The 27,070-nt window shown below is 66.3% G+C and overlaps 3 protein-coding genes across 7 annotated transcripts; 2 read left to right on the top strand and 1 right to left on the bottom strand.

Moving 5' to 3' along the window:
- Positions 1 to 56: 56 nt before the first annotated feature.
- On the top strand, positions 57 to 15,545 carry HDAC5 (histone deacetylase 5). Of its 5 annotated transcripts, none has more exons than XM_082297310.1 (27): positions 57 to 137; positions 1,511 to 1,624; positions 4,063 to 4,137; positions 5,619 to 5,821; positions 6,242 to 6,371; positions 6,523 to 6,637; positions 6,723 to 6,850; positions 6,951 to 7,082; positions 7,564 to 7,670; positions 7,833 to 7,961; positions 8,292 to 8,523; positions 8,667 to 8,854; positions 9,217 to 9,492; positions 9,794 to 9,944; positions 10,407 to 10,540; positions 10,618 to 10,738; positions 11,122 to 11,171; positions 11,241 to 11,348; positions 11,484 to 11,539; positions 11,616 to 11,703; positions 11,791 to 11,910; positions 12,003 to 12,100; positions 12,489 to 12,607; positions 12,685 to 12,818; positions 12,998 to 13,082; positions 13,255 to 13,408; positions 14,083 to 15,545. In XM_082297310.1, exons 2-27 carry the CDS (start codon positions 1,603 to 1,605, stop codon positions 14,120 to 14,122), a joined length of 3,195 nt encoding a protein of 1,064 aa, XP_082153436.1. In that variant the 5' UTR covers positions 57 to 137; positions 1,511 to 1,602; the 3' UTR covers positions 14,123 to 15,545. The 5 variants fall into 5 exon arrangements, 4 of the variants coding, with proteins under 4 accessions (XP_082153436.1, XP_082153435.1, XP_082153434.1 ...); XM_082297309.1 differs by having other exon boundaries at positions 6,239 to 6,371; positions 7,836 to 7,961; XM_082297308.1 differs by having other exon boundaries at positions 6,239 to 6,371.
- An 880-nt stretch (positions 15,546 to 16,425) lies between these two features.
- Positions 16,426 to 19,480, bottom strand: G6PC3 (glucose-6-phosphatase catalytic subunit 3; the record flags this gene model as incomplete). The annotated part of the gene is given in 8 exon segments (XM_082297354.1): positions 16,426 to 16,835; position 17,052; positions 17,055 to 17,197; positions 17,285 to 17,403; positions 17,814 to 17,904; positions 18,084 to 18,190; positions 18,524 to 18,750; positions 19,382 to 19,480. Coding segments are annotated over 8 exon segments (1,116 nt in total). The 5' UTR covers positions 19,400 to 19,480.
- A 138-nt stretch (positions 19,481 to 19,618) lies between these two features.
- Positions 19,619 to 26,489, top strand: LSM12 (LSM12 homolog). The gene is made up of 5 exons (XM_082297361.1): positions 19,619 to 19,779; positions 21,611 to 21,744; positions 24,617 to 24,726; positions 25,051 to 25,177; positions 25,510 to 26,489. Exons 1-5 carry the CDS (start codon positions 19,659 to 19,661, stop codon positions 25,600 to 25,602), a joined length of 585 nt encoding a protein of 194 aa, XP_082153487.1. The 5' UTR covers positions 19,619 to 19,658; the 3' UTR covers positions 25,603 to 26,489.
- The last annotated feature ends 581 nt before the right edge of the window (positions 26,490 to 27,070 follow it).

Raw genomic sequence — 27,070 nt, 5'->3', positions numbered from 1 at the left:
GCGCCGGGCGCCGTCACGTGACCTGGAGTGACGTCACCGAATGTTGTTGTCGGGGCGGGCGGGGCCGCGCGGCGAAGATGGAGGAGGAGGCGGGGGGGCGGCGGGGCGCGCGCCGGGCGGCACCGGGGGGACCCCAGGTACGGGGGGACCCGGGGGGCGCCGGGGCCGCGGGATCGGGGCGGGGGCCCGCGGCGGGGGGCGGATCTGCGGTGTCGGGGTCTCCCGTGCGGCACCGGGGGGCTCCGTGCAGTGGCGGGGGGGCTGCAGTTCCGGAGGTCCGGTGCGGTTTGGGGCGGGGGGCTTCGTGCAGTGAGGGTGGGTTTCAGTGCGGGGCCGTTGTGCGGTTGGGGGGGCGCGGGCTGAGGGGCTTTTGCGCCGTGCGGAGCGGGGGGGGGCCCGCAGTGGGGGACCCCTGTGCGGGTTTGGGGGGGTGCTGCAATGGGGGGACCCCCGTGCGGGTTGGGGGCTGCAGTGGGGGCCCAGAGCGGCTCGCGGGAGGGGTTGCAGTAAGGACCCCCGTGTGGTTTGGGGGGGCTGCAGTGGGGGCCCAGTGCGGGTCGGGGGGGGCTGCAGTGGGGGTCCCGGTGCGGGGGCTGCAAGAGGGGACTCCGGTGCGGATCGGGGGATCTTGTGCATTCCGGGGTCCCGGTGCGGCTTGAGGGGGGAGAGCCCGTGCAATGGGGGGGCCCTGCAGTGTGGAGGGGCCCTGTGCAGCTCGGGGGAGCCCTGCAATTTCGGGGATCCCGGTGTGGCTGGGGGGTCCCGGTGCGCTTCGGCGGGGCCCTGCAATGAGCGGTCCCGGTGCGGGTCGGGGGGGGGGCCCGGTGCGGTTCGGGGGGCTCGGTGCGGGTCGGGGTCCCGGTGCGCTGGGCTTTGCACGGTGCAGCGGGGGTGTCCCTGCGCTGGGGGGGCCCCCAGGGTCGGGGTTCCTGCAGTGTCGGGGGCCCGTGCGCCGGCTCGGCGGCGGCTCCGCAGCGCGGCCCGTCCGCGGGCGGGGGGCGGGGGGGCCCCGCTGCACCGCGCCGGGCTCGGCGCTGCCGGCAGCGCGAGTGCCGTGTCCCCCCCGTGGGGTCCGTCCCGCCGCGTGGCCCTCAGGGGCGGCACCCCCAGACCCCCATCTCGGGGCGATGCCTCGGCTCGGGGGGGTTACAGCGCCGGGGACCTCGCGGGGGGGATCAGCGCGTGTCCCCCCTCCGTCCTTAGGGGGGGTCCCATCCGTGTCCCTGTGGGGTGGCGCGGCCGGGGGGTCCTTCCCCGCCATCCCCCCGGGCTCCCGCTCTGCAGGCCCCCCCCTTTTTCTGCGGAGCTTTGTGTAACGGTGCCGAGCCCCCCAGGTCCCTTCTGGGGGTGCCCACAGGCCCCCCATCCCGGGGGGCAGCGGAGGGGAGTGGGGCCCCATCCTGCCTCGGGTGGATGCTCGGGGGGGCTCAGTGCGGGCTCCAACCCCCCCGTCTGATGCTGGGGGAGATTTTGGGGGTCCCGGGGTGCTGACGGGCGCTTGGTCCCGCAGGGCTCCCGGGCGGCGCGGGCACAGCCCCGGTGCCCCGGCCGGCGCTGACGGACACGCGCCTCTCCGAGCCCCCCCGGCACCCGCCGGCCACCATGGACCCCCAGAGCGACACAGGTGAGACCCGGGACCCCGGGCCGGGCGGCTGCACCCCGCTGGGCACCGCACCGAGTACCGGCCACCCGCCCCTCTGCACACGCGGGTCGCAGCCTTGTCCCCCGACACGCAGCCGTGTCCCCCGTTCCTGCTGTGGCCCTGGAGCCCCTCACTGTGGCAGCCACCAGGTGTTGGGGTACTGGGGGCCACGGCAATGTTCTACCCAGCACGGCACATCCGTGCCAGACGGGGGTACCCGGACACCGGGGGGGTACCCGGGCACCGGCGGGCACCGGAGCCGTGCCACCGCCCCCTCCCCCGATTATCCCAGCCCGTGCCACCGCCCCTTTCGGCATTCCCAGACCCCCGGCATCCTCCCGCTGAGAGGGGACACTGAGGCACAGCTCCCGTCACCGTCGTGGCACGGCTCACACGTGGCTCTTTATGCCACCGGGGGCGGGTCCCCGCGGCCCCCTGGGGTCCCCGCGGTGCCACGCGTGGGGACAGCCGTGGTGACCGCGAGGGCCGTGCCCGCGCTGTCCCAGCTCCCGCTGGCTCCCCGGCAGAGCCGCCCTGTAATTATCCCGGTGGGAACTCCGGCGACATCTGGACGCGCTCATCCCCCCCGCCCCCCCAAGGGGACACGCGGCAGCGGCGACACCCGCGGCCTCTGGAGGGGAAACTGAGGCCCGGGGCGGTGGCGGAGCCCCGTGTCCCGCTGGAGGGACTCGCCGCCGGTTGGGGACGGGGGTGTGTGTCCCCTCTGTCCCCAACCCCCCCCCACCCCGAGCCGCCCGCCGGTATTTTTGGAGCGGCCGCAGGGCTGGAGCGTCGCCCGGCCGTGCCTGGCACGGGGCTGGCACGCGGCGCGGTGGCACGGGGACACGGCGGCGCAGGGACACGGCCTGGCCGCCTCCGCCGTCCCTGGGGCGCTTTCCTTGGGGTCCCCTCCCGGCTTTGGGTCTGTCTGGGGGGGCGTGGGGGCCCCTCGGGGGTGCTGTGACCCTCTGGCTGCTGTGATGAGTTGGGCAGGTCTCAGCTGGGCTGGGGCCATCGGGGATGTGGCAGAGGCCACCCCTGCACTCCGCGGTCCCCAATCAACCCCTGGGGGCTCTGTGACCCCCAGGGCTGCTCAGTCGCAGCCTTTTCCCAGGCTCATCCCAGAGCCGGGGGGTCCCGTGGGTGCCGGTTCCATCCCGGTACCGTCCCAGGCACAGCCCCCTCGCTTCCCTCCTGGAGTTCCTGGGGGTCCCCGCCTTCCCCCCCCCCATCTCCTTGAGGATCCCCTCAACCCCCAGATGTGCCACCACCTCTGGAGGGGGCTCCACGGGCCGGATCACCCCTCTGCCCTGCCATGGGAGCCAGGAAAGGAGTCTGGGAGCTGGAATGGGGGTCCGACCACCAGGAAGGGGGTCCGGGAGCCAGGAGGGCCCATTCCCGCGGCCTCCTGCCCGCTGGCAGCACCAGAAATAGCCGGGCTGACGTCAAGCCCCAAAGCACCCCGGGGGGGGCAGCGGGGGGGGCGCGGGGTGTCCCAGAAATATCCCGGCTATTAAAAGTCTCGGTTTGGGATTAACGCGTGGTAAATAAACGTGGCGGTGCCGGGGGGGTTACGCACGGCCGGGGCAGCGGGGCCGGGGCGCCAGGGGGTCCCCGTAACCGGGGGGAGGTCCCCAAGCCCGAAAGGGGGGGTTCCACACCTCAGCTCATTGTCACCCCCCCGGCTTGGCCCTGCAGAGCCCCTTGGGGCTGATCCGGCAGGGAATGTGCTGAGTTGGCATCTGTGCCCCCCCAGCCCCTCTTGGGGTGGTCTTGTTGGGGGAGTCAGGGGGTCTTGAGTGGGGCAGGGGATTCGTCTGCCTTCATCTTCCCGAAGTGGGGGTTAATCCCCCTCGGCACATCCCAGGTTTTGTTCCCGGCAGCGCTGATTCGGATTAACGTCCCTGGCAATTAGGGGGATGTGGGGGGGTGGGATGGAGGTGGGGGGGGTCGTGCGGACCCCAGGCCCCCCACAGCCTCCCCAAGCTAGGGCAGCCCGAGTCCTTCAGCCCCCGGGGCAGCTCAGGGGTGCAGCTGGGTGTCGGGGGGGGACACACAGCACATCCCCTCCCGGGATCTGTTGTGGCCCCCCCGGCACAATTCCCTATTTATAGCCGGCTCCTCCCGTGCGCCGGCTATTTCCAGGCGCCGGAGAGAATAGCCTGGATGGGGGGGGGGGGCATGAAGGGGGCGTGGGTGAGGGGGGGGCCCTTCAGCCCTGCCCTGCCTTGAATGGGGGGGGCTGCATTTGCTCCCATCACCCCAAAAACCAGGGATGCTCCATGACCCCCAATCAGCATCTCCATGCCCACCTGCTGAGGGGGGATTTGGGGAGCTGAGGTTGGGTTTGGGGGTGCACGTGGCCCCCAGCCCCCTGCAGTTCCCAGCCCGTTCAGGGGGTCACGGGTGTCTCTCCGCAGAGGGGGGGTCCGGCCGTGAGCCCCCGCTGGAGCTCCTGCCCCGTGTCCCGCTGCACGCTTCCCTGCCCGCCCCAGGTGAGTGGGGGCCGGCCCCCCGTGCCCCCAAAACCCGGTGACACCGCCCCAAACCCGGTGACATCCCCCCAAGTTTGCAGGGGTGTGCAAGGGGGGAGCTGCTGAACACGAGTGTGTTCAGGTGTGTAAGAGGAAGAGCCCCCCCCTTGCACAAATGCGTGTGCAAGGCCGAGTGTGCAAGGCCGGGTGCCCCGGCCCTGGGGGTGCTGGCCCCATGGCGGATCCCCAGCCCCTCCCGTGTCCCCATTCCATGGGACACCCCCATTGTGCCCGCGGGGACCTCTCGGTTTGGGCAGCGAGGGGTTAAACAGCCCCTGTCCCGCACGAGGGGGCCGCAGGGTGGTGGCCCCAGCCCAGAGCCGGCCCAAAGCCACCACTGACCCCAAAGTGCCGGGTTGGCACCTCCGGGGGCTATTTTTAGCCCCCCCAAGGGCTGGGTGCTGACACCCCCCCATTGCACCCCAACACCCACCGGGGTCCTTTGGTTACCCCCGGACTGGGGCTGGCAGGCTTGGGGGGCTTTGAGTACCCCCAAATACCCCCGGGAGAGCCAAACCCTCCGGGGCTGAACTGGGGGGGGGGCGAGGGGGGCTGGGTGCGCCCCTCTCGCGTGTCAAGGGGCGGCTGGCAGGGACTGGGGCTGGTTGGGATATGGGGGTGCTGCTTCTCTTGGGGGGCTGATTGGCGCTGGGGGGGGGGGCTGGCGAGGGGCACTGGCGGGTTTGGGGGGGCTGGCTGTCCTTGGGGGGCGGGGGTGCCCCACCTCCGCGCACGGTGACGTCCGTGGGTCCGTGCGGGGACACGTCAGTGCCCGACGCGGCCGCGCCAGGTGGAGGGGGCTGGGGCTGGGGGGGCTCATTAACATGCACCGCGTGCCCCCCGCCCCCGCCTTCCTGTTTGCGTGGGGACAGTGACAGGCCCCCGCCCCCGCTCCTGCGTCCCCTGTCCTTTGCCGATGGGGGGGGGGGGGGAGGGGGGTCTGTGCCCCCCGGGGGTTGCTGGGGGGGGGATTTTGGGGAGGGGGGTGTCGGTGTTGTCCCCCCTGCAGCGCTCTGGGTTGATCGGTGTGTGTTGCAGATGGAGGGGTTTGGATTGGGGCCGCCCCGTATTTGTTGGGGGGGGGGGCGGTGACAGAGGTGGGGGTTGATCCAGGGGGTTGGAGCTGGGGGGAGACCCCCGAGGGCTTCCCGGGGGCGGCTGATCCTTGACACCCTCCAGCAGCCCCTGAACTGCTCAAAGAACCCCCAGCTCCCCCCCAAACCGGCACTGACTCCCCCCCATTCTTGGAACACCCCCAAAGCACCCCTTAACCGAGGTCCCCCCCCCCCCATCACCCCTGGGACACCCCCAAACCACTCTCAGCTGCCACCCCCCCCATCCCTGGACCACCCCAGAACTGCCGCTGAAACAACTCCCAGCCACCTCCACCATTCCCGAGACGCCCCAGTCCCTTTCCCCCCCTGACCCGGCGTGTCCGGCAGGGCCGGAGGGGCCGGAGGGGCCGGGGCCGGAGGCGGGGGTGGACGCGGGGCTGGCGGCGGCGCGGGAGCGGCAGCTGCAGCGGGAGCTGGTGGCCCTGAAGCAGCAGCAGCAGCTCCAGAAGCAGCTGCTCTTCGCCGAGTTCCAGAAGCAGCACGAGCACCTCACCCGCCAGCACCAGGTCCAGCTGCAGAAGCACCTCAAGGTGTGTGGGGCAGGTTGGGGGTGATGGGGGTCTGGGGTGTCGTGGGTCTGGGGGTTACAGAGCGCTTGGGGGTGATACTGGGGATGATGGGGCTGTGGGGTGTCGCCAGTCTGGGAGGATGGAGATTTTGGGGGGTATTGGGGATGATGGAGCTGCTGGGGGAGGAATATTGGGGTTGATGGAGCCGTTTGGGGGGATACTGGGAGTGATGGAGCCATTGGGGGGCCGGAGCTGTGGGGCAGCGCTGGTCGGGGCTGATGGAGCTCTCGGAGGACATTTGGGGTGCCAGGGCCAGGGACCACCCTGTTCCTCGGCGCGCTGGGGCTGGGGGTGTCACCGGGGGCGCTGGGCAGGTGAGGAGGAGGGGGGGCCGTGCCGTGCCGCGGGGGTCCCATCCCGGTGCCCCCCGCCCCGCAGCAGCAGCAGGAGGCCCTGGCTGCCCGCCGGCAGCAGGAGCTGGAGCAGCAGCGGCAGCGGGAGCGGCAGGAGCTGGAGCAGCAGCGCCTGGAGCAGCTCCAGAGCCTGCGCCCCAAGGATCGGGGCCGTGACAGTGAGTGGGGGCACGGGGGGGCTGGAGACAGTGGGGTCCGGGGTGGGGCGTGGGGCTATGGGGTGGGGGGAATGGTGGGACTGGGGGATCTGGGGGTTTCTGTGGGGCTGTGGGGGCTGCTGCCCCCCTGACCCCCACCCCGTGCCCCCAGGTGCCATTGCCAGCACGGAGGTGAAGCTGAAGCTCCAGGAGTTCCTGCTCAGCAAGACGAAGGAGCCGGGCCCCGGCCCCCCCAACCATTCCCTCCCCCAGCACCCCAAATGTTGGTAGGTGCCCCCAGGACCCCCCCCAAAGCCCCGTGGGGGTGACCCTGGTGTCCTAGCGGGGTCTCTGCCACCTTCGCCCCCCCAGGGCTCACCACACCTCGTTGGACCAGAGTTCCCCCCCCCAGACCGGCAGCCCGGGGACCCCCCCATCCTACAAGCTCCCCCTCCTCGGCACCTACGACGGCCGGGATGATTTCCCGCTCCGGAAAACCGGTGGGTGCGGGTGGGGGGCGGGGGGCGTGACACACCCGCAGGGGGTGACGGTGACACGTTTGGGGTGACACGCTTGGGGTGACACGCTTGGGGTCCCCAGCCTCGGAGCCCAACCTGAAGGTGCGGTCGCGGCTGAAGCAGAAGGTGGCGGAGCGGAGGAGCAGCCCCCTCCTGCGGCGCCGCGACGGCTCCGTGCTCAGCGCCTTCCGCAAGCGCCACGTCGAGATCACCGGTGCGTCGGGGACACGCCTGGGGACACGGGCTGGGCTCGTGGGTGGGACACGCTGCCCGCCTCGGTGTCCCCAAGACGCCGGCTGGTTCCTCGGAGCCCCCGTGGCCTCTCGCGGCTGCTGGGGCTGGTGTGGCACACGCGTGTGCGTGGGGTGGGGGGTCAGTGCCTGTGCCCGTGTGTGACACGCGGTGTCCCCGTGCCCGTGTGTGACACGCGGTGTCCCCATCCCTGTGTGTGACACGCGGTGTCCCCGTGCCCGTGTGTGACACACGGTGTCCCTGTGCCTGTGTGTGACACCCCGTGTCCCCGTGCCCGTGTGTGTGACACCCCGTGTCCCTGTGCCCGTGTGTGACACGCGGTGTCCCCATCCCTGTGTGTGACACCCCGTGTCCCCGTGCCCGTGTGTGACACGTGGTGTCCCTGTGCCCGTGTGTGACACCCCGTGTCCCCATCCCTGTGTGTGACACCCCATGTCCCGCAGTGTCGTCGGTTTGCAGCAGCGCCCCCGGGTCGGGGCCCAGCTCCCCCAACAGCTCCCATGGTGCCCACAACGGCCTGGCCGCCTCTGTCCCCAACATCCACAGCGAGGTACAGCCGGGCCGGGGACAGGGGACAGGGGACAGGGGCAGGGACACGTGTGTGCAGGGGTCCTGTGAGCGTGTTGATGGTGTGACCCGTCCCCACACGTGTCCATGGCGTGTCACGTCCCCGCACGTGTGCTGATGCCGTGTTTGCCGTGTGGTGCCACAGCAGCTCCTGCCCCAGCCCCGCGCCCTGGCCCTGGACGGGGCCCAGCTCAGCCTCTACACGTCCCCGTCGCTGCCCAACCTGTCCCTGGGGCTGCAGGCCACTGTCACCGTCACCAGCGCCCACCTCCCCGTGAGTGCGGGGCACGGGGACCCTGTGGCGGGTGGCACTGGGACTTGGCACCCCATGGCAGGGACACGGGAACCCCACGGGGGGTGGCATGGGGACCTGGAACTCCACAGAGGGAATGTGAGGACCCCCTGGGGGCACGGGGACATGGGGACCCCATGGTGGGCAGCCCTGGGACCTGGAACCCCATGGAAGGGGTATGGGGATACAGTGCGGGATGCCATGGGCACCTGGCACCCTACAGCGGGGATGTGGGGACCCCACAGGGGTGGCACAGGCACCTGGCACCCCTGGGGCAACGTGGGGACCCCCAGTGCCACCCCTGTCCCGCAGGCGTCCCCCAAGCTGTCGCCGCAGGCGGAGGGCGAGCGGCCGGGGGTGCCCTCGGGGGTGTCCCCGCTGCGCCCCGGGGCCGCCCTCACCGGGAAGTTCCTGAGCACATCCTCGATCCCGGGGTGCCTGCTGGGGGTGGCCCTGGACGGAGACGCCCCGGCCGGGCCCCCGTCGCTGCTGCAGCACGTGCTGCTGCTGGAGCAGGCGCGGCAGCAGAGCACCCTCATTGCTGGTGAGACCCCGGGACTCCAGCCCTGCCGCAGTTCTCCCCCGTCCTTCCCCAGTTCCCCCCACTTACAGCCCCCCACCCTCCCTCCCAGCCGCACTGGGGGGCTCGGGGGCCGTGGGGAGCCCCGCTGACCCCGTGTCCCGCAGTGCCCCTGCACGGGCAGTCCCCGCTGGTGACGGGGGAGCGCGGGGGGGGTCCCCGTGGGAACAAACTGCCGCGACACCGGCCCCTGAGCCGCACCCAGTCGTCCCCGCTGCCCCAGAGCCCCCAGGCCCTGCCCCACGGCCCCCTCCAGCACCACTTCCTCGACAAGCAGCAGGTCCAGCTGGGCAAGGTGGGCCGGGGGCACGGGGGGAGCATGGGGCTGGCACTGGGTGGGCATGGGGGGCGTGTGGGGTGGGAATGGGGCACGGGGCGTAAGCAGGGCTGGGGGTGTCGGGTAGCTGTGGGGCACCACTAACCCCCAAAATACAGCAGAGGGGGCATTGCAAGCAGGGCAAACTGAGGCAGGAGAGGGGAAACTGGGGAAGGACTGGGCAAAGGTCTGTGGGGTGGCTGGGGCATGGGATAGGTGTGGGGTGGGTACAGGGTGGCTGTGGGATGGGCGTGGGGTGGCTGTGGGGCAGGGGGTGGGTACAGGGGGGCCATGGGGCAGACACGGAGCATGGGGGGGTCACTTAACCCCCGTGCCCCCAGCTGCTCCCCAAGGGGGGGGAGCTGGCCCGGCAGCCCCCCACCCACCCCGAGGAGACAGAGGAGGAGCTGACGGAGCAGCAATCGCCCCCCCCGGGTGAGAGGGGCCCCCCCGGGCCCCCCCTCGGCCCCCCCCTCGCCCTCGTGTCCCCAGAGCCCGGGGACCCCCCGGAGCAGCCACAGGACCCCGAGGGCTGCCAGGAGCCGGGTGACAGCGGGGACGAGGCCGAGGCCACCGGGGACCCCGACGTCACCGAGCTGGGGGTCACCTACAAGCAGGTGAGACTTTGGGGGGCCCCAAACCCCCCCAGCTCCCTCAGTCCCCCCCAAACTCCAGCACGAGCACCCCCTGCCCCCTGCTCTCTTCCCAGCCGTGTTGTGTCCCCCCCCCCCCCATTTCTGGGGGCCCGGCCCCCCCCGCGCTGCCGCAGCGATGACTCGGAAGGGTCGGTGACTCATCCCCCCCTCTGTCCCCTGTCCCCGCCACCCCCGCGCTGTGACCCCCCTGTCCCCTGCCGTGACTCATCCCCCCCCTCGCCCCCCCCCGGGCCGTGGGGCTGACGGGGTGGGGTCCCCCCAGGTGTACCCCGAGGCGCCGCTGCAGCTCTTCCCCGCGCCCCCCCTGGGGGTCCTGGCTCTGCCCCACCCCGCCCTCGCCCGAACCCAATCGTCCCCTGCCAGCGTCAAACCCCCCCCGCCCGAGGGGCCCCCCAAGCACCTCTTCACCACAGGTACGGCGCTGGGGGGGCTGGGGGGGGCTGTGCTGCAGGGTGCTCTGGCACTTGGGGGGGTCGGGGGGTCCCTGTCCCGTGGGGTTCTGCGTCCCTCAGGGTGACATGGAGGGCTCGTGTCCCATGGGAAGCCGCAGGGATGCCCGTGTCCCCCCGCGAGTGTCCCATTGCTTGGTGGGGTTGTTGGTGTCCCTCTCCCATAGGATTCCCTTCTTCCCTGGGGTTCCCAATCCCTTGGGGTGCCCAGGGGTCCCCCTGTTCCTTAAGTTCCCCCTGTCCCCTGGGGTTCCCAATCCCTTGGGGTGCCTGGTGTCCCCCAGTCCCACGGACTCCCTGTGTCCCCTGGGGTTCCCAACACCTCGGGGTGCCCAGGGGTCCCCATATGCCATGGGATGCCCCTTTCCCCCGGGGCTGCCCCTCCTCGGAGGTGTCCCGGTGGCAGTGCCAGCCGTGCTGTTCCAGGCGTGGTGTACGACACGTTCATGCTGAAGCACCAGTGCACCTGTGGGAACACCACCATCCACCCCGAGCACGCCGGGCGCATCCAGAGCATCTGGTCCCGGCTGCAGGAGACGGGGCTGCTCGGGAAGTGCGAGGTGAGGGGGTCCCCGCGTCCCGGGGGGGCCGGGGTGGCGCGGGGAGCCCGGGGGGCTCAGCCTGTGCCCGTCCCCAGCGGATCCGGGGCAGGAAGGCGACGCTGGAGGAGATCCAGACGGTGCACTCGGAGCACCACGCACTGCTCTACGGCACCAGCCCCCTGAACCGCCAGAAGCTGGACAGCAAGAAGCTGCTGGGTGGGTGCTGGGGGGCCCCGATGCCTGGGACCCCCCCTTTGGAGCTGACCCTGTTCCTTGTGATCCCTCTGGCCCCTGCGGGTCCGCACCCCCTTGGGTGTCCAGCAGAGTCCGTGTCCCATGGGGGGTCCCAATCCTTGGGGTACCCAGGGGTCCCATGGGATCCCTCTGTCCCCTGGAGTTTCCCCATCCCTTGGAGTTCCCCCTGTCCCGCAGGCTCCTCATCCCCTGGCGCTCCCAATCCTTTGGGGTGCCCAAGGGTGCCCTTGTCCCATGGGATTCCCCTGTTCCCCGGGGTTCCCAATTCTTCGGGGTGCCCAGAGGTCCCCTTTTCCCACGGGACCCCTGTGTCCCCTTGTCCCCATCACCCCTTGACCCCGCAGGTCCCATCACGCCGAAGACGTACACAGTGCTGCCGTGCGGGGGCATCGGGGTGAGTCTGGGGGCACGGGGGGGTGTCCCCGGGGTGGCCGTGCCCCGCTGACCCCCGGTGTCCCCGCAGGTGGACAGTGACACGGTGTGGAACGAGCTGCACTCGTCCAGCGCGGTGCGCACGGCCGTGGGCTGCCTGCTCGAGCTGGCCTTCAAGGTGGCCACGGGGGAGGTCAAGGTGAGCGTGTGTCACTGTCACTCTGCCCCCCTGCCCGTGTCCCCCTGTCCCACTCGTGTCCCGATGCCGCACGTGTCCCTCTGCGTCCCATCCGTGCCCCTCTGTGTCCCACCCGTGTCCCTCTCTGTCCCCCAGAATGGCTTCGCCGTCATCCGCCCCCCAGGCCACCACGCCGAGGAGTCCACGGCCATGTGAGTACAGGGACAGGGCCGGGACCCCCGCCCAGGACCACCCCCTCCACCATTGTCCCCTGTCCCTTGTCCCCAGGGGCTTCTGCTTCTTCAACTCGGTGGCCATCTCGGCCAAGCTGCTGCAGCAGCGGCTCAGTGTGGGCAGGATCCTCATCGTGGACTGGGTAAGGGGGGACGGGGGGGCCCCACAGGCCTTGGGGACCCCGTGGGTGGGCGTGGGGGGGTCCCTGATGTCGCGGGTGCCCCCCCAGGACATCCACCATGGGAACGGGACCCAGCAGGCCTTTTACAGCGACCCCCACGTGCTCTACATCTCCCTGCACCGCTACGATGATGGCAACTTCTTCCCAGGCAGCGGGGCCCCCGAGGAGGTACCGGGGGGAATTTGGGGGGGTGGGGGTTTCCCCGTGCCCCCTCCCGGCCCTGGCTGTGGCACGGGGGGGTCACCTGTGGCTGTGCCCAGGTGGGCAGCGGGCTGGGCGTGGGCTACAACATCAACATCGCCTGGACCGGCGGCGTGGACCCCCCGATCGGGGACGTGGAGTACCTGACAGCCTTCAGGTGGGGGGGCCGGACCCTCGGGGGTCCCGGCTCAGGGGGAGTCGCCGTGTCTTGGGGGAGGGTCCTCATGGCATTGAGGGGGGCTTGGTGGGAATTCCGGGGTCCTGGGGAGGGTTCCTGAGCCCTTGGGGGGGGCTCTGTCCCAGGGAGGGTTCCCGGTGTGCTGGGGGAAGGGTCTCTGTGCAGCAGGGGGGTTCCTGCACCAGGGGCTCCTCTGGATCCTGGGGGGTCCCTGCAGCCCTTGGGGGGGTCCCTGCTCCCAGGGGGCTCCCCATGTCCTGAGGGGTGTCCCCATATCCTGGTGGTTCCCTACCCCCTGGGAAGGGTCCCTGCCCTCTTGGGGGGCTCCCCCAGCCCTGGGGGGGTCCCGAGCCGCTGCTGCCCCCAGGACGGTGGTGATGCCCATCGCCAACGAGTTCTCCCCGGACCTGGTGCTGGTCTCCGCCGGCTTCGACGCCGTCGAGGGCCACCTGTCCCCGCTCGGTGGCTACTCTGTCACCGCCAAGTGTGAGTGGGGTCCGGGGCTGTCCCGGGGAGGGGACCCCGGCCCCGCCGCCCCTCACCCCGTCCCCGGTGCCCCCCAGGTTTCGGGCACCTGACGAAGCAGCTGATGATGCTGGCGGGGGGCCGGGTGGTGCTGGCACTGGAGGGGGGGCACGACCTGACGGCCATCTGCGACGCCTCTGAGGCCTGCGTCACCGCCCTGCTCGGCCTCGAGGTACAGGGGACACCCCCGGGGACCCCCCAGCCTTTTCCCGGGGCTGTATTGGGGCGCACACCCCGTGCCATGCCTCAGTTTCCCCCCACTGGTTGGTGGGGGGCTCCGGTCCCGTCCCTGCCCTCGCTTTGGGGGTGCTGGTGGCAGTTTCGGGGGGCTGACAGGGTGTCCCCCCCCAGCTGGAGCCCCTGGACCCGGCCCTCCTGCAGCAGAAGCCCAACGTGAACGCGGTGGCCACGCTGGAGAAGGTCATCGAGATCCAGAGTGAGAACGGGGGCAGCACGGGGGGTCCCCGAGGGGTCCTTGGGACTGACCCCGTCACGGGGGGCACGAGGGGTCCCTGGGAGTTCCCCGGGCTGTCCCTTCTTTGGGGGTCCCACGCAGGCGGGGTGTCCGCGGGCCCGTCCCAGCCGTGTCCCCGTCGCTGTCCCCTCAGGCCGGCACTGGGGCTGTGTCCGGCGCTTCGCGGCCACCGTGGGCCGGTCCCTGCTGGAGGCGCAGCGCGGGGACACCGAGGAGGCCGAGACGGTGACAGCCATGGCCCTGCTGTCGGTGGGCGCCGAGCAGGGCGGGGCAGACCCCCAGCCCAGGTACGGCCCGGGGGGTGCAGGGAGCCGGGGGGGGACCCCGGGGGGGACACAGAGGGGACATGGAGCCGGGTGTGACCCTGGGGGGGGACACAGGGGGGGTGCAGGGAGCCGGATGTGACCCCCGGGGGGATCCTGGGGGGGACCCGGGGGGGGCTGTGACACTCGGAGGGACGCTGGGGGCGACCCTGGGGGGGTGCAGGGAGCCAGGTGTGATCCTGGGGAGGACACGGAGCTGGGTGTGACCCTGGGGGGGACCCGGGGGAGGCTGTGACACTCGGAGGGACCCTGGGGGCGACCCTGGGGGGGTGCAGGGAGCCGGGGGGGACCCTGGGGGGACCCTGGGGGGACCCTGGGGGGGTGCAGGGAGCTGGGTGTGACCCTGGGGGGACCCTGGGGGCGACCCTGGGGGGGGTGCAGGGAGCCGGGTGTGACCCTGGGGGGGACACGAGGGGGGGGGTGTGACCCTGGGTGTGACCTTGGGGGGACATGGAGCCGGGTGTGACCCTTGGGGGGACACAGGGGGGGTGCAGGGAGCCGGGTGTGACACTGGGGGGGTGCAGGGAGCTGGGTGTGACCCTGGGGGGGGATACGTGTCCCACACTCGGCTCCAGGCGTGTCCTGGGGGGTGTCCCTCACGTGTCCCCCCCACACTGGCGTGTCCCTCCCCTGCCCAGGCCGGCGGAGGAGCCGATGGAGGCCGAGCCCACGCTCTGACCCGCCCGGATCGTCCGGAAAAACCGAGGAACACCCGGAAGAGATGAAAAACACACACACACACACACACAAAAAAAAAAAAAAAAAAAAATCACAGTAAAAGGAAAAAAAAAAAACCAACAAACAAACAACAAAACCAACCAAAAAAAACCAACAAAAAAACCACAAAAAAACCAACAAAACACCAACAAAAAAACACTAAAAAAAGGACAAAAAAAAAAAAAAAAAAGGCAGAAACCGAAAGGAAAACCAGAAAAAAGAGGAAAATATTTTCTTTTTCTATTAAAAAGAGGAGAAAAACACAAAAAAATCCCCCCGCCCGTCCTGTGCCCCCCGGCTCCCCGCGGTGTTTGCGGTCGTGTCTCTTGTGCAGCAGCGGTTCCACCAGCACCCCCTGTCCCCCCCGTCCCCCCGTGTCCCCCCCGTGTCCGTCGGGTCCCCCCGGCACTGCCCGGGTCCCCCCCAGGGCTCCTCAAGATATTTTTTTTAGGGGTTTTTCCTTATTTCCCCCTATTTTTGTGTCTCCCCCCCCTCGTTCCCTCCCTGGCTCCGGCGTCTGTCCCTCCCCAGGGGAGGCGATGGGAAATATTCGTGCCTTTAAGTAAGGATTTTTTTTTAATGCCTTAATTTCCCTTCATTTTGGGTTTTCTTAATTTTCTTGGGTTTTTTTTTTCCCTTCGGCCTCCCCGTTTGGGATGGGGACACGAGACAAAGGGACGAGCCCTGTCCCCCACTCTCCCATCCCTTTGTCACCCCAGCGCCTTTGTTGGGATCAAATTTGTCCTTAGAGGGGAAAAAAAAAAAAAAAAAAAAAAAAAAGGAAAAACCACTTTATTTTCCTGTTTGTCACCAGCCGGAGGGGCCTCGGAGCGATTTTAGCTTTAAAAGAGAGAAAACCACCCAACCCCTCCCAAAAAAGGGATATAATTTTATTACAGATGGATTATTTAATAGTATTTTTTTAATGGGGGGGCGGAGGGGGGGACGGGGACAGCGCGTCGTGGGTTAAGTTATTCCGGGGGCAGGGGGGAATTTGGGGCGGTCCCAAATTAGGACAGAGGGCAAAGGGTGTCCTTGTCACCTCTCCTGGGGGGAAGGACCCTGGTTTAGGGTGAGGAAGGGGGGGGATCACAGCGGGGTCCCTGCTGTGGTGTCCCCAACCCTGGGGATCCCCCTCCCCACCCCAGGAGAGGGAAACGCCTCTGGATTTTGGGGGGAGGGGGGCGAAGGAGAGAAGGGTCTCCGGCCCCCCGGCAGCGTGCCCGGCTTGCTTTGGGCTGGTGTCCCCCCTGCCCCCCGTGTGTCCCCCGTGTCCCCCCGGTCCTGTCCGTGTCCCGCTCACGCTCGCTCTGGGTCTCGGTTCGGTATTTTGTAAGATGTCACCGATGTTCGTCCTTGTATAAATAAACTGTTTCTGGCAATACCCGCCGGGCCCGCTGCCTCTGGGGGGGGCCCGGGGGGGTGGCGGTGGTGCCCCTGTGTCCCTTCTCCTGTCCCCTTTCCCCCGCCGTGTCCCCACGTGCCTCAGTTTCCCCACCCACCGCAAGAGGCGCAGGGAGGGGCCAGGGCGGGTCCCCTTTGTCACCCCCCGGGCTGGGGGGGCTCCGTTCCCTCTGTCCCCCCCCTCCCGCTCCGCAGGACTCGGGGCCGAGGTTGGTTTTGGTGCTTTATTTGGTTCGAAACGGGGTGACCCCATCCACAGCGAGGTACGAGGGGGTCGCGGCTGGGGGGGTCCCCCTACCCTGCTGCAGAGGGGAGGGGAGGGGAGAACTGGGGGCCGCTGGGGGGGGGGGCGGTGGCAGCTCAGTGCCCCCCGGGCCGGGACTGTCCCTGTGCTGTGTCCCCAGAGCCGCCGGGCACGGGGCACCCCCAGCTCAGCCCCCGGCAACGGGCAGAGCTCAGGAGGAGCCCCCGGGAGCAGGGGAGGGCGGGCAGGGACCCCTCACCCGGAGCGGGTGGGGAGGGGGTCCCTGGGGCGGGTGAGGGCGAGGATGAACTGGGACAACTGCTCGGTTTGGGGGTCCCGGGGGAAAGGAATGTGACAGTGAACCGGGAACAGAGCAGAAACCCCCTACTCAATTTGGGGATCCCTGGGGAAGGGTAACTGGGATAACTGGGGTAACTGAGGATAACTGGGACAAGAGTGGGAACCCCCTACTCAGTTCCGGGGTCCCTGGGGAAAAGGAGTGCGAGAACGAACCGGGAACAGAGCAGAAACCCCCTACTCAATTTGGGCGTCCCTGGGACAGGTGAGGATGAACTGGGACCAGAGCAGGGCCCCCTGCTCGGCATGTGGGGCGGATCTAGGGGGTTCCCCGGAGCCGCCGGAGGGTGAGGATGAGCTGGGGCAGCAGGGAGCACACGAGCACGGGCCCCAGGGTGTAGCGGGCGCCCACGTTCAGGTACCACAGGGCCGTGTCCTCGCTCTTGGGCAGCTTGTGCAGCACGTCCAGGGCCAGCAGCCCCAGCGCGGCGCTGCCCAGCGGCGGCTCCAGCCCCTGCAGCTCCTCGGCGGCGCGGCGGCTCAGGGGGTGCCTGGCGGCCAGGGCCAGCCCCAGCGCGCTGCCGCCCACCCGGCACAGCGAGGCCCAGGGCCGCGTCTCCGGCCGCAGCCACGACGGGTCCGAGCACCGGGCACCGGCGCGGCGGATCGACCTGCGGGGAGCGCGGGGCTTGGGGTGTGCACCCCCAGAAACGGCCTGGGGGCAGAGCCCTGGAGCTGGACCCCGACAGCCTGGGGGGCACATCCCTGGGGTTAGTCCCTCCACCCCCAAAAAACACTCTGGGAGCAGATTCCTGGGGATACCCCTCTCCAGCCTGGGGGTCAGACACTCTGAAAGCTCTGTCAGCTTCCTGACACCCTGGAAGGCTGATCCCTGGGACCCCCCTCTCCCCGTGGGACCCCCCGGGACCCCCTGTGCCCGGGCACTCACCAGTCGAGGTCGAGCCCCGCGGCCGTGGCCAGCCCGTGCAGGGCCAGCGCGCTCAGGAGCAGCCCCAGCGCCGCCGCCAGGAAGAAGCGGTACTTGAGGAAGTTGGGGGGCCAGCGCTGCAGCCCCCAGCCCAGAGCCATCCCTGGCAGCGGGGACAGGCGGGGTTGGCACGGGGATGGACTGGGAAGGAGCTCGAGGGAAGGGGAAGGAGTTGGGGTGCCCCCCTCACCTGCCAGGGAGCCGGTGACCACCTGGTGGGGGAAGTGGGCCAGGACGAAGATCCGGGAGAGCCCCATGGCCACCAGTAAGAGGATGTAGAGAAGGAATGGGATCAGCCTCAGCACGCGGCTGGAAGGGAATGGGGGTCAGCGCGAGGGTGCCAGGCAGGGCGGGATTGATCCCACCCGGCCGCGGGAAGGAGGAAAGCACAGCTGAAGGAGGCAAGAAAAGGTCCTGGTGGGCTTTCGAGGGGGTCTCACAGCCATTTCCCGAGCTGCCAGGAGAGGGATGTGTCCCCCTGGAGCTGCCCTGCTGGGAGGGGAGGGATCCTGTTCACCCTCCGTGGGTGCTGCCCACCGAGCAGGGGTCCCATATCCACCTTGCTCTTCCCACAGGTGCTCTGGAAGCTTCCAAGGGACAGTGTGAAGCCCGGGATTCATCCTGCCTGCTCCCCGTGGGCTCTGCCACAGAGGAAAGGCCCCACATCCCACCCCCTCTGCCCACAGGAAGCTCCCCAGCGCTGCCCAGCCCGGACTCACCGCCGGGTGCACCTGGACACTTCGTTGGTCAGTGCGGTGACAATCGGCCACAGGGCCGCCCCCAGGATCATGCAGTGGCCCGAGGGGCTCCCTGGGGGATGAAGCACAGGGGTGGTTGTGGGGAGCGTGTCCCAGCCCGGCAAGAGCTGGGAATGTCAAGCCCAGCCCTTCCCCGCTGCTCAGGAACGGCTCTTCCCGCTTCCAGCCCAGCATTCCCACACGGATGGGGCTCCCGGGTGCTTCCCTGTGCATCCCGGGGCTGTGACTCACCCGGTCCCGTTTCGCAGCTGGCCGGGAACTGGCGCAGCAGGAGCTGCTCCCGGCTGGAGAGCCCCGACTCGTGGATCCACCAGTACGGGCGCTCCCCGAACAGGAACCTGCGGGCACGGAAAGCAGGGAGCAGTGGGACAGACAGACAGCCCAGCGAGCCGGGAGGGCGGGAGTCAGGCATGGAGGTGGCAGCAGGAGGGCAGGATCCCTGCCGCTCATCCCGGGATTTCCAGGGATGAAGCCGGGGCAGGAGGGCAGGATCCCTGCCAGTCCCGGTGCCTCCCGGCGGCGTTTCTCTGCCAGGAATTCCTGGCAGATGCTCGGGGCAGCTCGGGTGACCCTGCGGAATGCCACAGGCACGGAGTCTCTGCCCGGAATTCCACAGGCAGGGACCAGGGAGTGTCCCAGTGCCCCCCCCCCCCCCCATGTCCTCCCCTCACCATTTGAGGACCACGTTGAGCCACTCGGCCACGAGGGCGATCCAGAGAACCATCACGGACACGTGGTCATCCAGCCCGTGGGCCAGCGGGAAGCAGATGGTGTAGATGGAATTGGGATCCAAGTGGGAGGTCAGGAAGAGCCAGAACTGCTCCAGCCAGGGCGGCCCGGCCTGCAGGGCCACGGCCACGCGGATCCCGGCCTCGTGCAGGGCATCCATGGCGCTGGGCTGGGACACGGGAGGGAGATCAGCCCCGGCACAGATCCCCTCGGGAATCCCTTGGGAACGGGGTAGGAGGTGGCTGAATCCTTAGGAATTCATTGGGAAGGGGTGGGAGGTGGCTGGATCCCAAGGGGTGCCTTGGCACCGATTCAGGGAATCGTTCACCACTCAAAGGTTGCCCACAAATGACTCCCAAATTACTGCCCGGGGGGGTCCCAGCAGAGCAGACCTGTGGCTCTGGGATGGGGGCCAGGGCAGGATCCCGGGGGATTGGTGTGGGATTTGCTGGAGCAGCTGTGATGCTCCGAAGAGCCACCACCTCCCTGGGGCTTCCCCTTGGAAGCTTCCCTGGCTCTCCCTGTGGTGATTCTGCAGAAGGCCTGGGGTCTCCCTGGAGTCTTCCCTGGAGCCAACCTGGGTATTCTTTGGCGTTTCCCTGGGGTCTCCCTAAAGCGGGTCCTGGGCCTCCCTGGGGTCCCTCTGGGCCTCCCTGAGCTCTCAGGCCCGAGGCCTCCCTGGGGTCTCCCTACACCAGACCCGCGGCCTCCCCATTCCCACCAGCAGCCTCTGAGCCGCCCTGACGCTCCTTAAACCTCCCCGTGGCACTCCCCATCCCCCCGGTACCGGCGGGAGGTACCTGAGGGGGGGGCTTCATCCCGGGGACCCCTCAAAACTCCCTCCCGCCGCTCTCAGCGCCCTCTTCCGCCTACACTCCCCATCACCGCCCGCGGCGCGGCGCGCTACGGTGGGGCGGGAGGGACAAACAGCGCCCGGGGTGGGCTCAGCCAATCAGGGCGCGGGGCGGAGCAGATCGGCGGGGCGGAGCGCCAATCCCCGCCCTCGCTGCCGCGCGGCCCCGCCCCCGCCGCGCCTGGCCGAGGCGAGCGGAGCCGCGGGCGCTGCGGGCGGACAAGATGGCGGCGCCGGGCGAGTACTTCAGCGTGGGCAGCCAGGTGTCCTGCCGCACCTGCCAGGAGCAGCGCCTCCAGGGCGAGGTCGTCGCCTTCGACTACCCCAGCAAGATGCTGGCGCTCAGTATCCACCCGCCCGCGCCTCGCCGCGCTGGTCCCGGCCCCGGCGCGGCCCGCTCGGGCCTCTGCGGCCCGCCCGATGGGGAGGGGGGGCGTGAGGGAGGGAGGGGAAAAGGGGGGAAGGAGGGGAGGGGGTGTGAGGGGATCGAGGTGGGCGGCGACAGGGAGGGGTTTGAGGGGCAGCGGGGAGACCCCCGAGGGAGGGGGGCAGTGGGGAGTCCGGTAGGGAGGTTTTGGAGGAATTGGAGAGACTCGTATTGGGGTGGATGGGGGGATTGGGGAGCTCTGTATGGAGGGATCGGGGGGGCCTTGTAATCGGGTGAACGGGGGACTGAGGAGCCCTGTGTTGGGGTGAATGGGGGAGTTGGGAGGTTTTGTACTCGGTGAATGGGATGTGGGGTGTCCTACAGGGAGTTCTTGGGGGGAGTGAGGAGATTTGTATTGGGGGGGATTGGGGCACCTTGTATTGGGGTGAATGGGGGGATTGAGGGGCCTTGTATTATAAAGAGGTTTTGGGGGAGAGTGGGGAGCCCTGTACTGGATTGGATGGGGGGAGAGAGAACAGCCAGCATTGGGGAGAATGGGGGGGAGTGTGGTGTCCTGGAGGTTTTCTTGGGGGGACAGTGAGGAACCCTGTAGTGGGGTGAGTGGGGGTGTGGTGTGCCCTGTAGAAAGGTTGGGGGTGGGGAGCCGTGTATTGGGGTGAGTGGGGGCAGTGTGGTGTTCCCTGGCCCCCCCAGTATGAATATACGTGGATAAGGTTTTGTTTGGAATCTGCAAGGAATGGGAAAAGCCAAGTGCTGTTGGAAAACAGTGGAGGGAGCCAGGAGAGGGGGGAAGGTGAATGCTCAGCCCAGGGCTGGCGTTGGAGTTCTGGAGGCCCAGGGCTGGGTTCTGCATGGAATGAGGAGCTGGGAGAGGGTTTTGTGGCTGGAGCTGTGGGAAACACAATAGGAAAAGCCCCCCTGGGTGCCTGGGATGTGGTTGGAGTCAGGGGAGCTTCCAGGTCCCACTAGAGGCAGCAGGAAAATCCCAGCTTGGTGCTGCTTGTGTGCCCCAGAGAGGGCTGAGCGCTTCCCTTCTGGCTTTTCCCAAAGTCCGGCTCTTCCTCCCAAAGCTGGGATGCTGCAGCTCATCCCCCCAGCATCCCTGGCTTTCTCCTCATCACTGAGCAGCGTTTTTTAGGATGGGCCCCACCTTGGGCTCAGGAGGGCTGGGAGAGAGGAACAGGGACTTCCACGAGGATCCCTTCCAGGAGGAGATGGTGTTGGCATGGAAGAGGCCCTGCATTCCGGGCTCCCTGCTCCATCCCTCCCTCTCTCCATCCTCATGGGAGCAGAGGAATTGTGCAGGAATCCCTGTCAGCTCTGGAAGGGGTGGGGTTTTTTGGGGGGTGTTGTCTCATTCACAACAGCAATACCAACAACAAACCCGGTGTGTGTGAGGGTGAGGAGGCCTCTCCTGGCAATTCCCTTCCTTCCAGAATAGGGAATGCTCCTTGGGAGGCTGCTGCCTGCACGAGGAAAGAGTTCTGGTGGAAGAAGTGCAAGTTTGGGGGTGCAGTGGTGGTGCTGCTTCAGACCAGTGGTGGTGATGGGCTGGTGCTGGTGGGCCAGGACTGGAGAACTCAATCTGGAGTCAGGAAAAGTGCATCAGCATCCATCAGGCCCAAGGCAAGATGTGTGGCTCTGTTGGGATCGCTGATTATCCCAAACAGGGACAAGGCAGCAGAGAAACCTCCCACAAACCCAAACCTCCTCCCGGTTTGCTCCCGGACTGTGTCCCACCTATAAATGCCTCCCTCTGGATTTGCTTTCCTTAATGCCCCCCTCCAGAATGCCCCTCTTCCAGTGGCAAGCCCAACCACGCAGACATCCTGCTCGTAAACTTACAGTACGTGTCAGAAGTGGAAATAATCAACGACCGCACGGAAACGCCTCCCCCTTTAGCCTCCCTCAACGTCAGCAAGGTGAGAGCCCCCTCCCGCAGGGACCGCCGGGAATCCTGCAGGGATCCAGCGGGATTCGCTGCTGGAGCTCGCCTGCTCCCAGCGCAGCTTCCCGGAGTTCCAGTCTGGGCCTGAGGTTTGGTGGTTTGCGTCTGGGTTTTAGCAGTTTGGGCTTGGGATTTTGGCGCTTTGGGGCCTGGATTTTGTTGGGTTTAGGGTCTGGGCTTTTGGTGTTTGGGGGCCTGGGTTTTGGTATTTTGGGGTCTAAGGTGATCTTGTTTTGGGGCTTGGATTTTGAGGGGTTTGGAGCCTGGGTTTTGGTAGTTTAGGTGTAGGTGATGGTGTTTGGGGTCTGGATGATGCCATTTTGGGTCTAGATTTTGGCATCTTGGATGTGGAGTGGACAGGAGGGGTAAAGATGTGGAACTCATGGAATTTTGAGGAATTGCTTTTCGTCCATCCTGGAATGGGATTGCTGCTGATTCCCAGTGATGTGAAAGAAAGGCAAGGTGGCCCCGAGTCCTCGGTGCTGGGGTGAATCCAGCTGTGGGGTCTGGCTGTAGGGTGCTCAGTTGTCACCTCCTTGTCCCACAGGGACACCTCTCCCGGGGGTTGGTGTCACACAGGTGGCACCAGCCGCGTGTCTGTCCCCTCTCCGGGTCCCTTCCCGATGGATTAACGCGTTGTCAGAGGTCTCAGATGACACAGCTGCCACCAAGATGTGTCTGTGGGCTGTCACTGCATCGAGTGACATTGCTGGGAGCGCAGCCTGGGGGGAAACCCTCAGGAATTCCAGTGCTCACTTCTGTCTTTTCCAGCCTCCAAGTAATTGTGGGTTTGGTGTGTGGGGAAATAATGGATGGAGTCGTGTTGGAAGGGGCCACACAGTGGCCATGTCCCCAGTCCAGTGGCAGGAGGGGGCCCACATCCCCTTCCCCACGGATGTGCAGGCAGGCTGGGATGTGGATGGCTGGTACTGGTTGTACTGGGAGGAGGAGGTGTGGGCACGTGGGAGTGCTGGGGGTGCTCCGGGGAACCCAAAAAGTTGGGGACTTTTGGGAACAGCACCTGTCCCAAGGGGCTGGCACTGGCCCGAGGACCTCGGCACAGCCATGCAGTGCCATTCCAGGCAGATTTTGGAGGGATCCCCTTGACCTCCTCAGCCTGTGTGGGATGAGGGACCACCCTGGCACTGGGGGACCCTGGCATGGCCCTTGGTGGCCTCCGCATTGGGCTTGGTGGCCCTGGCATGAACCTTGGTGGCCCTCACGGTCTCTCCTTGCCTGGTGCTGCGAATTCCGTCATTCATCCAGAGGGCGCAGGGAAGTGACTCATCCATTCATGCCGCCTGCACAAGGTGTGTGCCGGGGAACGCTGGAATTCCTCGGAATGCTCGAATCCAGGAGGCTGGAGCCGCGTCTGATCCATTTCCTCTCAGGAACGTGGATGGGTAGGGAGAGCACATCCTGCTGCGGGGGGTGATGAGCACAGGGATGGATCCCGATGGAAGTGCTGGGATGCTGCTGGTGCTGGCACCTCTCCAGGGTTTCCAGTCTGCTCCCAGTGGCCTCTTGTCAGGGCTGTCCCCAAATCTGGATGCAGCAGCTGCTGGAGGAGCATCCCAAGGCTTGGGAAAGTGAGAGGCTTGGGACAGAGGGGATCTAAACCTCAGGCTGGGCAAGGGGGATCTAGTCTGGCTGGGAAGGGGATCTGCTCAGGGAGGACATGGCAGAGGTGATTCCCAATGCCCTGTCCCCTGTTCCAGCCCATCCCAGTGTGGTGAGAGGATGCTTTGGCATCCCCCAGCTGGGATCCCGGTTCTCCAGCCTTGGAGCAGCCCCCCCGGATGGATGAGGGGCTGTAGCACCCAGGGAAGGCTGGGAGGGGTGTGGGGTGCAGGGAAATTCCTGTGGAACGTTGTGCCTGGTTTGGAAACCTGACTGGTGGTCTTGGAGGGAGAGAGTGATTCCCACATGGAACGGGGTGGGTGGCCTGTGAAGGCGAGGAAGGCTCCTGTCCCTGTTGAGGCATTCCTTCATCCCTGGGAAGCACACAGGGAGCATCCCAGTGCTCCTGCAGTGGCTCTGCTCCCCGGGGCACGGGCAGGGGACACGGCATGGCTGGGATAGGGACATCTGTCCCTTACAGGCACCAAAGTGTCCCCAGTCAGTGCGAGCTTGGGCTTTCCCTACCTGGAGGGGCTTTGGAAGGGGTGAGCCCCCCCCCCACCTCAGGCAGCACCAGGAAGCCAGTCCAGCTCTGGGAGCACTCCCAGGAATGAGGAGACTCCAGGAGGAGGAAGAGGAGGGATGATGCTGATGTGTCTCCTCCACTGCGGCAGCTCCAGCCGGGAAAAGGCAGCTGGTTCAAGGCTGCTGCCTCCAGGCACTGCATCCTTCTCCTCCCACATCCATGGGATTCAACATGGGGGATGCCAGGGTCGGGGTTTTCCATCTCTATTCCAGCACCCTGTGTGTAATCACACCTCCCCACACACGGATGCGACTCCCAGATAACCAATTCTGGTTATTTTTTGGGAACAAATCAACTGCTGCAGGCTAAAGTTGCTCGTACTCCTGCGTGGAGCGTTTACTCCCAGTGTGATGGGTATTCTGGGCTCCTCTTCCCCATCTCCATCCCAAGTAAACTGAGTAGTGGGGGTGGTTTGGACCTAAAGTGACAGAATTAATTCGGAAAAGGCCGGGGAGAAGGGACAAGGGGGTGTGGAAGGATGGCAGCACCATCCCCCAGATCTTTGGGAGACCCTGGCAGTGGTGAGGGTGCATCAGAAGGGGAATTTAGGCTGGAATCACGAGTGGCAGAGCCGTGTCCAAGGGTTCCCTGGGTACCCTCATTGCTCCCAGCCCAATTCCCTGTCCCTGTGTTTTCCCAGCTTGCCAACAAAGCGCGGACGGAGAAGGAGGAGAAGATGAGCCAGGCGTATGCAATTAGTGCTGGTGTCTCTCTGGAGGGGCAGCAGCTCTTCCAGACTATCCATAAGACGTAAGTCCCCACCTTGGGATCCCCAGTCCCCACCTCGGGATCCCCGTGCTCTCTTTTGGGGTCCCTCGCAGCCTTTTTGGGGGATTCCCATCGCTGGCTCCCTCGGGTTTGCCGTGCTGTGCTCTGATGTGTCCTGGGATGTGCTGGATGGGATCCTCAGGGAGGGAGGATGGCTCCCTGCCCCTCCCTGGCACATCCCACCCTCTCTGGTGGGACACTGGAGTGGCTCTTTGCCTCCTCGGTGGGACACAGGCCCACGCCGGGGGTGGTGGTGGCTTTCCCAGGCCAGGTGGCATTCCCTGATCCCGTTCTCACTCCCCTCAGCATTAAAGACTGTAAATGGCAGGAGAAGAACATAGTTGTGATGGAAGAAGTCGTTATTGCCCCTCCGTACCAGGTGGAAAACTGTAAAGGCAAAGAGGGAAGCGCCCTGAGCCACGTACGCAAAATAGTGAGTGCGGACTGGGGAGACTGGGCGTGCTGGGAGGGCGGCACATCCCTGGGGACACCCAGGAGCACACCTTGGGTGGGCTCCAGCCCGTCCTGGGCATCCCCTTCCCTTTCCAGATCCCCTTCCCACCCTTCTTTGAGTGGTGTATTCAGAACTGTGCGTAGGGGCTGGGGACACTGGGGAGGCTGGGAGGGTGTCACATCCCTGGGGACACCCAGGACCCCTCCGTGTTTGGCCTCCAGCCCATCCTGGAGTTCTCCAGCCCCTCTTGGGTACCGTTTCTTCCCTAAACCCTTCTTTTCCTCCCTCCATCCCCCTCTTTCCCCATGCAGGTGGAGAAACACTTCCGGGACGTGGAAAGCCAGAAGGTCCTGCAGCGTTCACAAGCACAGCAGACACAGAAGGACACGTCCCTGTCGTCCTGAGGCCACCTCGGGCTCGCCCTGTCCCCGCGTCCCCTCCCCGGAGGCGCCGCCGGGGGCACCGTCAACTTTTATTTCCTTTTTTTTTTTTTTTTTTTTTTTTTTTGGGGAATCTCAACCAATTCCAAACTTTAGACTTTAAAACAAATGAGAAAAGAGAATAATTTAAAGCTCCTCACGCATTACTTGACTAACAGACTTTGTTTTTCCGCCATGGTTTCTCCCTCCAGCCGGTCAGACTCCGTTAATTTTATTTTTTGGCGTTTTTTCTTTTCCTTTTCCTCCCACTTCCTGCCTCCCTCTTCCCCAGAAAACCCCCCAGAAAATAAAGCTAACGAGCTGACTGTGGTGGCCAACCCGGGACCCTCGTGACCAGTGTGGTCTCGTTTTAATTTTGTTTGCACAGGGCAAGGCTTGAATTAGTCTTATTTTTCTTATCTTTAAATATATATATGAATATATATTAAAATGTTCTTTAAATATTTGTCTGCTTCTAGCAGGGTCGTGGCAAAAAATCCCTCTAACACCCCCCCCGGGAGCAGCCAGAACCTGGATTTGGGGTTTTCCCCCCATTTCCTTTATGTTTTTAATATTTTTGCCCTTTTTCATTTAATTTTAAATTGTTTTTTGAAATTTTTAAATTATTTTTGCCACGATCCACCCCCTCCCGTTTTTCTTTCCTTTCGTTGTTTTTTGGGGTTTTTTTTTGTTTTGTTTTAAAGAAAAAAAAAAAACAAACCTGATCAAATTCAAAACAATTCAAGCCCTGCCTTTAGGAAAGTTAAAGATTAAAAAAAAAAATATTAAAAAAAAAAAAAGAAAAAAAAAGGAAAATTTTTTAGTCTTGTTTAGCAAAAAACAATAAAAACCCGAAATTTTTTTAACCATCACCGGAGTCTGTGGGGGCTCAATGGGGGCGTGGCCTCAGCGTAGGGGGCGTGGTTTGTGGCGGGGGCGGGGCTTAGACGCGCATATATTATGGGGGGCGTGGTCTTTGTGGGCGTGGCTTTAGCGGGGAGGCGGGGCCTGGCGCGGCTGTTGCAATAAAGATTTGCTTAATTAATTAGGCGTGGTTTAGGGCTGGAGGGGCCTCGGTGGTAAAGGGGCGCGGGCTCAGGGAGAAGGCCCGGCCTGGGGCGGGCTGAGGACTCGGCGGGCGCGGTGTTTCAGCGCGGGGCGCGGCTTTGGGGCGGCGATATTTGAATTTTGGGGCGCGGCTTTGGGGCCGGCGGCGATATTTGAGTGTTGGGGCCGGCAGCGATATTTGAATTTTGGGGCCGGCAGCGATATTTGAATTTTGGGGCCGGCAGCGATGTTGGGGCGCGGCTTTGGGGTAAATGAGGGTGCTCCAATTAAGGGGGGCGTGGCCCGGGGAGGGGGCGTGGCCCGGGGAGAGGGCGTGGCTTCCCCGTGGCGGGGCGGTGGGCGGCGCTGATTGGTCCCCGGGCGCGAGGCGGCGCTTCCGGCGCGG

Source organism: Coloeus monedula (genome assembly GCF_965178545.1).
Source record: "Coloeus monedula genome assembly, chromosome: 26".
Classification (NCBI taxonomy): Eukaryota; Metazoa; Chordata; class Aves; order Passeriformes; family Corvidae; genus Coloeus; species Coloeus monedula.
This window is presented reverse-complemented; position numbering and strand designations above follow the sequence as displayed.

Bases quoted from the DNA above. Each gene is read 5' to 3' on its own strand.
- LSM12 (XM_082297361.1), top strand. From the start codon at position 19,659: ATGGCGGCGCCGGGCGAGTACTTCAGCGTGGGCAGCCAGGTGTCCTGC. The intron at 24,727-25,050 runs GTAAGTCCCCAC...CACTCCCCTCAG, and splicing joins TTCCAGACTATCCATAAGAC to CATTAAAGACTGTAAATGGC. The intron at 25,178-25,509 runs GTGAGTGCGGAC...TTCCCCATGCAG, and splicing joins TGAGCCACGTACGCAAAATA to GTGGAGAAACACTTCCGGGA.
- HDAC5 (XM_082297308.1), top strand. From the start codon at position 1,603: ATGGACCCCCAGAGCGACACAG. The intron at 6,851-6,950 runs GTGGGTGCGGGT...TGGGGTCCCCAG, and splicing joins TTTCCCGCTCCGGAAAACCG to CCTCGGAGCCCAACCTGAAG. The intron at 11,704-11,790 runs GTAAGGGGGGAC...GTGCCCCCCCAG, and splicing joins GGATCCTCATCGTGGACTGG to GACATCCACCATGGGAACGG.